The sequence below is a fragment of the Sesamum indicum genome, linkage group LG3 (genome assembly GCF_000512975.1).
Source record: "Sesamum indicum cultivar Zhongzhi No. 13 linkage group LG3, S_indicum_v1.0, whole genome shotgun sequence".
Taxonomy (NCBI): domain Eukaryota; kingdom Viridiplantae; phylum Streptophyta; class Magnoliopsida; order Lamiales; family Pedaliaceae; genus Sesamum; species Sesamum indicum.
This window is the reverse complement of record NC_026147.1, coordinates 23,409,021-23,417,426: the sequence shown is the minus strand read 5'-3', so window position 1 is coordinate 23,417,426 and position 8,406 is coordinate 23,409,021. Positions and strand designations below refer to the sequence as shown.

Here is an 8,406-nt window from a genome sequence, read left to right as displayed (position 1 = left end):
AGAGATCAAATGGATCTTGAATCTTGGTCCGCATCGCATTCGCATGTTGTTTATTATATTTGTTCGAATTTCAATTTTGATTTTGTGCATTGATTCGTTAACTTAGATATTAAGGTTGTTGGTTTGCTCCATAACCCTTTTTTACTGTTTGGTTTTTGGTAATTTGTGCATACATATGGATGTGTGCAATTCGCAATGCTGTATGTTAATTTTTCAACATTCTTTTTGCGTTTCTTTCTTCTCGGTCCTCAGCTCGATGCTGCCTTTCCTCCCTTTTATCCGTTTTCTTGCCACATTATCTGGAGTGATAGATTTGAATCAAAAAAAAAAAAAAAAAAATTCAAATAATTTGATATTATAAAAATTTGAAATTCATCATTGTTCAACAAAAAGATTTATTACTAGAAATTCAAAATTTATTATTTCAAATTTGTCAATCCAAATATAGATTCTCTATCATTCATGTCCAAAACTAGCAAAATGACCTCCATAATCAACCAACGTCATCACCTTAAGTCACATACCTATATATATATAGGTAAAATAAATATGTAGGTGTTATCACTCATAGAAATTAATTATTGAGGATGGGATGGTGTTGTCCTAAATGTTGATGTTTAATATTTCTGCAAGTGTATATGTATGCATGTGATGCCTATTATAATTGCACATGGATGTAAATGTTGCTCTAGTCTAAGGTAGACATAATATGGTAAGATTAAATTAGCTAGATGAGGTTTTTATATAGATAGGCTGCTAGATTTGCATTGCATGGCGTCTATACGTGAAATGTAATAAGAGATGCAACACCAATTTTAAGAAAATCCACAAGGGGTGCAATGTGCATAGAAAATAGTAACATTTAGAAACTTTCCCTTCATTAGTATGCATAGATCGAGCTATATTTTGAAATTTTACATCTTTTCTATAAGATCTTTTGAGCTTTTTGAAATTTTATATCCCATAGACTTTTATTTGTATTTCACTTTTATCCTATATGATTCATGTCGACATTCCCCCCCTAAAGGTAAAATATCTAATTTATGATTTTAAATTCTCATAGTTTAATGAATTTTTCGATTACCATTACAATAGGAAGAGTTTGTAATAATGTCAAACCCTTTTTAACATATCATCAATCTTATTTTTTAAAATAAAATTCAACTAAGCTTTTAAAGCTTAATCATAAGATGTGTTTGAAATAAGTTGAGTGAAACAGCATGTGGCATTAAGAGTGTTGCCACAAACAATTAAAGTAGTATTTATTGAGTAATTAATTGAAAGCGTGATCAAGATTTAAAAGGATGGCCATTTTCTGGAGTTGTGGAACTACCTTCTTCTTTTGTATGTATAATTATTTATCCTCAATTCGGCTACGACGTTGTTCGAGTTATTACAGGGAGTTGGGGGAAAAGTTGAAAAAACTGCGGGAATATTATATATATATAGTATTTAAGTCTTAATTAGTATTTAGGTTGATCATTTAACTTTACTTTGGACTTTGGATCATAAGAATGGCATTATTACACCCTCAACCTAGTACATCTTGCACCAGGTCAAATTTAACATGTCCGGAAGATCAATAGAATATGATTATGGGGCATATATATTTATATTTATATATGCTTCGTGTACTAGGATTTTTATATATCTTTGGTGTTAATTTTCTTATGATCATGTGTTATAAATTAAAGAAAAAGCACAAGGAACCTAATCCCATCCCATGAAATTTTTGAGGAAATTTAATTTTGAGAACTAATTATGATTTAATTTGTATATGCGTTTATCATCGCGCGTTGCAAAAATCTTGAACTATATCATCAATTTTCAAGTATATTAGAGTAAATTTTTGTCGTTTTTTCTGAGTGCTAATTCTTATATGTAATTAAATCAACACATTACAATTCAATTAATATGCATTTATTTCAATTTATTGGAGAGTATGGGTTGCTGCTTCCATCTCCAGGTAATTAATTGTGGTACAAATTCCACTAATTATAATTCCCATATATATAATGCTATGTATCTTCTTCTTTCTTCTTCTCATTCACTACTCAGCTCCATCAATTAATGTCATCAATTATACGTATAAATATTAATCATTAATTATTCATCTTAATTTATTATCATCGCCGTCGGACTATAATTAATTGTTTGTACTTACATAATATTGTGAACTGGGCGTCCACATGAATTGGTTGTATTTTTCCCCAATGTTGGACGAATGGAGTCCTCATCGGTTGTATTCATATGTAATTAATTGTACGTCCAGAAGTCGTGGTACCAAGAAATTCTAATTTAAATTGAATTTGGATGGATCTGAATTAATTATATATATGACAAATATAATATACTTTTTATATAATTAGCATACAGTTTAAAAAAAAAATTATCAATCACACAACAAATGTAGCACCCTCTATGATGCTATGTTTTATTACCACTAATTATTACACACCCTTCCTAATTGTAATCTGTCATGTTAGGGTTTTTAACCAATAAAATAAATTTTATTTTTAACAATACAATATATGAATATCATAAAATATCGTAGGCATCGTCAAAAGGGTATATTTACTCTCGATAGATTCACGCATATACGCAACCTAAAAAGAAAATAGTGAAGAATTTGACTGTACAAAATTTTAAATGCAATCCCACTAAATACTAGTGTGTTCAAGAATCTCATGGTTTAACTTCCAACTTCAGGAATCACGATTGATCCACCTAATAAGAGTGATGGTACGACTAGAAATCTAATGTGATTAGTCACTGCGATCTAAACATCTCACATTAGGCATCTTTTTTATAAATTTAGTCATGTGTTGAAATTTTTGGTTCCCTCCACACTGTAATAGATCTCATCTTTTGACATATAACTATGAGTCATTAGGATCAAAATCGTAACTACAGGACTAAATTTGTCAAAAAAGGACCAAATTAATGTGAGATGTTCGGGATTAAATTTATTAAAAAAAAAGAACTAAATATGTAAATATTTGAATGTTTTACCAAAATTACAATTTTACCTAAATATTAACTAATATTGAAGAGTAGTGTTTGAATGTTTTTATAAAATTAAAGATTAATTATATTTAGACTTCCTCCGACAATATAAAATTACACTTATCTTTCAAAAAATAATTTTAGAATTATACTGACACCCCTTCCAAAAATTCACCATTTATATTTAGCCTTATTTTTGTTAGGATTGGAACAAAAATATTAACGTCAGAAAAAATAATAACATATATATATATTTAATTGTATCCTATTTAATAATCCAATGTAATAATTTTGTACTTGTAATAAGAAAAAAAAATATGATAATGTCATTTCATTTATATACATTGCATTTATCCCTTTATTAGTACAAAATATACATATGAATGTTTGATTAGGACCAAAATTAAAAAAATATTATTTTTGTCCAAATTCTAGTTAAAGTGGGTCAGATGTAAGTGGAGAATTTTTGTATGAGGTATAAGTATAATTTCAAAAAAAAAATTTAAAGAAAAAGTGTAATTATATATTTTTTGGAGGGGTGTGAGTTTAATTAAACCTAAAATAATCACCACGAGAGCTTAAAAAAAGGGTAAATTAATTTCAGATACAATATTAGTTTGAAAGACATTTTGTCTTAAAACGTAAATAACTCATTAATTAAATCAAGTATAAATAAAGTAAAATAGTACAATTAAGCGAGTATAAATCTTCTGTATCAAATTACAAAGCCCAGTAATGGGGGACAGAATGTAAAGGCGACTTCTGTACCTGGAAAGGAAGAAACGTGAAAAAGACATACACGATTTAATTAACAAACAGCGGACCCGATCGGATCATTCGTAGCAAGACGATTTGAGTGGCATCGTCCCCACGGACTCGTCACACAGAAACCGGTTACGCTGCATCAGAAACGTAAGAAGGTCCCATCCATGGATGATGATCACAGTAAAGGTAACAACACCACAGTCGACTCTGCCAAAGCCGACCGATCCATTTGGCTTATGAAGTGTCCGCCTGTTGTATCTAAGGCCTGGCAATCCTCCGCCGCCTCCGGCGACTCGCCGCCCCTCGCCAAAGTCGTCGTCTCCCTCGATCCTCTCCAATCCGAGGACCCGTCCGCTCTTCAAGTAAATATCGCTCTCTTTTTCCCTGTGTACGATCTATTTGTTTGATGTGACATTCGTGTGCCTTTGTTGAGTGATTTGATGAGATTTTGCGGTTTTTATTTAGTTTGAACTAATTGTGTATTGTATAGGGATGTGATTTCCGAGATTAATTTTATAATATATGTGGGTCAGTTTACCATGGAGATGGCGGGGAATGAGGTTGTGAACATGCCCAAGAGTTACTCTCTCAATATGTTTAAGGATTTTGTTCCCATGTGTGTTTTCTCCCAGACAAATCAAGGTGAATCATCTTTATTTACCGCTTTCTCTTTCCCATCTTTTCTCCTATTTTGGTGAGGTTTTAATACCAATTAGTTGTTGCCTAATTCTTCGGTATCCAAGTTACACGCATTCCTCTTTTCTTCTCATTGGGTGGTTTGTTTTATTGTTTTTTCTGATTCTCAAAATTTTGGATCTCAGATGACGTTAATTTTGTGCAGTAATGAGCTTATGAATGGCCTTAAACTCCCATTGTCGATGCATTTACGTATTAGTAAGGATTTCTGTTGCATGAGATTGTGAATAAGCTGTTTGCAATGCGCGGTTTTGTATCATGTTATGATATGTTACTTTAAAATTTGAATTTGTGCTGATGCTACTTTAAACAATGAGCTGCTAATAATATATGGTTTATAAGATTGTGAAGAACAATGGATGTTAGATCTGTAGCTAGTGATGCTGTGTTACGGAAGTTTGCCCATGGATTTTGGATCTGTGATCCTATAAAGGAAACTATGGAAGAATTGTTCAATTATAAATAATGTTTCTCATAGCAAGGCTGAAAATAGTGATATACAAGGTTGATGCTAATAAGATTTCACCCCTTAGGCCTTGGCAGTAAATAAAAAATAAACTGACTTTTCAATCAAATTGAACTCCTAACAAGCAAGCATTTGAAATTGCCAGACGTTAGGTAGTTGGGAAGCTAAAACGCTCAAATGCTTCAATGAATAAGAGATTAACTGAAATATCCAGTGAAAATTAGATCCTAGGCAATGAAAAGTTCTTTGAGTGGTTTATGCAGTTGATTGGGCCGTATGCTAGTTCGTGGTTGGGCGGTACAAAGGGCAGAACTACCTCTTTTCTCCTTAACCGCCTGGGGTCATGTGTTGAGTGGTTTGCTTCTGATCTAGGTTTTACTACGGAGGGCTAAACTGCTATACACCTAAATTACATGATGACAACTTGGTCTGTTTACAGGGGATGGTTGGGTAGGGCAGATTTGGCTCATCAGCTGCTCTGCTAGAACAAGCAAGGTTTACGTACATCTTCCTCTATGTCGGAACATGTTTTTTTTTTTTCCTTCTATTCTTGTTACAAGTGCAAGACACTTAAGATCATTAAGGAAGTAATAGCTAAGGAAAAGGCCGGGCTTCTGAACAATATGATAGGTGAAGAGCAAGACTTTCTTTCTCGGGAGTATTTTTCATTTAGGAATTTTAGCTCGTTGTTGTGCATAACTTGCTCAGATACTAGTGCTGTACTCACTTCTCCAAGCCTTTTTACCATGTTCTTATTTACCATATCATGCTACCTAATATGATGATTTCATGTAATTTAGATGAGCTTCATTTTGATTGTTGCTGAATTTCAAGTGCTGGCTTGATGAAGTAACATGAATGCGCAACTTTCTGTAAATGTTTTTGCTACCCTTCTATTTATCCTGCATAATATGTGTAGCCAAGTTGGCTGGAGGTAACTGGTCATTGTTTTGTTTGTCAGTTCTCTATCTATTGTTATGTTTTCTTTTAAAGGAAGAATTGCTGTGGAAGGGAAAATGGAGCACAAATTTGACATGAAGCCCCACCATGAGAACATTGAAGAGTACAGAAAAATGTGCCGGGAAAGGACAAATAAGTCCATGATCAAGAATAGACAAGTCCAGGTCATGGATCCACTTTGCTTTTTATTTTTGCCTCTCTCGAGTAGCTTTTTTTTTTTTCTTTTTAATCCCTTTCTTCTTCTTTTGACATTTCATGCTAAAATTTTGTTGCCCTTTTTTCCCCCTTTTTAAATCAGGTAATTAATAATGATAATGGTGTGCACATGAGGCCCATGCCTGGGATGATGGGCTTCATTACGTCAACTTCAAAGGTAATTGGGACTTTTTTAACTCTGCATCTTGCTATATCTTATTTCACTTTATTCATGTTCAAGGACTGTGAAAATTTAACATTAGTTCCTGAGAGAACTTGTTAAATAGGAAATGTTAACTTATGAAGCATGGAACTGATGAGTGATATTCTAATTCCTCTGGGATGAAGTGGCGTAATCGGTTAGAAGGGTACTAATGTCTGAAATACTCTTACTGCAGCATGACATGAGTAGAAAGTTCAACCATAATGTTTTTGCCATGGGGGGTTGAGGCACTATAATATAATTCTGAAGCAGCAATTTGCATGACAAAACCTCTGGATTCTGTGGCTGTGCTGTGTGTTTTTATCTTATCATCAAATGGAAGCATCATATAGCAATTTGTTGTGATTCCTTTCAACACTGGAAAATGGAGTATGAATATATGTTGACAGAAAAGCCTATGGAACTATGGAGAAGGACTTGAATGTTGGAACAGGTGGCATTTTCCCTAGAGGGAGTTTTCTATTGAAACTATGTGATACACTAGTGACTAATCATCATCAAGATTTCATTCTGCTTCCCTTGTGTCTGAACAAACTTTGTTCAAGGTGCCTATTATTACTTTGATATTTGGACAGAATCAGAATTCTTAATAAGTTAATACTGCATCTCATAAAATGATGCTTATAACAAAGATGAAGTCAATCTATGCATTTTGGGATCGGAAAGCCAGGGGTTTGTTGCTGCTCGGCCATGACATATTTAAATTAATATATTGATACTCATTCACTTACATCCTACTAACTCTTAATTGTTTGATTCTAAGAACAGAAATTGTAATTTTAAATTTATTGTGCCCTTGTGCAGGATAAGAAGAAAGCAGCTCCAGTTAAGAGTTCAGAAGTGAAAAGAACCAGAAGGGATCGTGGGGAGCTGGAAGATATCATGTTTAAGCTTTTTGAAAGGCAACCTAATTGGGCTCTGAAGCAGCTTGTTCAGGAGACTGATCAACCGGCGGTACTCCTCTGCTTATCATTCTATTTTGTAGAAAGCCCGAGAACTAGATGGGTTGTGGATATGCTGATGGATGGTTTCTGTTGTTTCTGGTGTTATTTGATAATCCTGCTCCTTACATGGACACAAATATTTTTTACAAGTTCTTTTTGCTATAAAGCTCACTGTATATGATATGCTTGTTGGTTGGCAATTCTATTCTGTTTTTAATTTTGGGGCTAATGCATCTCTTTTTCTGTATCTTTCTTCACAGCAATTTTTGAAGGAGATCTTGAATGAGCTCTGTGTATACAATAAAAGGGGAACGAACCAAGGTACATATGAGCTCAAGCCAGAGTACAAGAAATCTGTCGTGGATACCGGTGCCGTCTAATGACTGGCATCATTGTATATTAGATTGCAAATGAAGAGAAATTATTGTTATTTTAAGAAAAGGAGACCAGTCTTTAGTGCTGCATATCTGTCCCTTAAGATGTGGTGACATGGGTGGATATACTAGTCTCGCGGAACTCAAGAAAGGAATAGAGTGATGTCAAAGAAGCGTGTAGTTGCTAACCATAGATCGTGTATATTTATGGATTAAGTTGCCACCTATTTTTACTTCATTGAATGCTCATCAGAGTTAGTTTCTTGGTAAATTATGCTTGACATTGTTTCTCTTCTCTTTACTCCCATCTTTCATTAATGTGGTGTGGGTTTCTAATAATGTTTACCTATGAAGATTCCTATGTTTCCTATGGAGAAAGTTACAATTACATGGATTTATTTTGTATCTAATATCTTCTCCTTACATGACTGTCTACTAGTTGTGCATTAGGTTGGGTCATCAATCAAATTGCAAATGAACAATATAAAAGTATTGCATTTTAGTGCAACATGCCTATTCTGAAATGTTGTTTATTGAAGGAGCATTAATAATGTAAACTCATTTGAGTTTTGGCAGCTTATAATGGAATATAGCAAAAGACATGCCCTTCTGCTAGTCTTGGAATATCTTGGTCATGGTTATGCCAGACAATTATAATTATCTTGTATTTTGATTGTGTTCCTATATTACGTTTTGGTGTCTTGTTAGGATGCATTGCTTTAGTGTAAAATTATAATTGTAGCTTGAGATAACTACTTGAATGGTAGAGGTGTATTT

At 33.4% G+C, this 8,406-nt stretch overlaps 1 protein-coding gene across 1 annotated transcript; it reads left to right on the top strand.

Moving 5' to 3' along the window:
* On the top strand, nucleotides 3,744–7,930 carry LOC105159314 (transcription initiation factor IIF subunit beta). The gene is made up of 6 exons (XM_011076326.2): nucleotides 3,744–4,133; nucleotides 4,305–4,413; nucleotides 5,927–6,057; nucleotides 6,192–6,266; nucleotides 7,116–7,265; nucleotides 7,516–7,930. Exons 1-6 carry the CDS (start codon nucleotides 3,936–3,938, stop codon nucleotides 7,633–7,635), a joined length of 783 nt encoding a protein of 260 aa, XP_011074628.1. The 5' UTR covers nucleotides 3,744–3,935; the 3' UTR covers nucleotides 7,636–7,930.

Excerpts from the sequence above, each read along its gene's own strand:
- LOC105159314 (XM_011076326.2), top strand. The coding sequence starts at position 3,936 with ATGGATGATGATCACAGTAAAGGTAACAACACCACAGTCGACTCTGCC. Across the intron at positions 6,058-6,191 it reads TCAAGAATAGACAAGTCCAG|GTAATTAATAATGATAATGG; the intron begins GTCATGGATCCA and ends TTTTTAAATCAG. Across the intron at positions 6,267-7,115 it reads TCATTACGTCAACTTCAAAG|GATAAGAAGAAAGCAGCTCC; the intron begins GTAATTGGGACT and ends GCCCTTGTGCAG.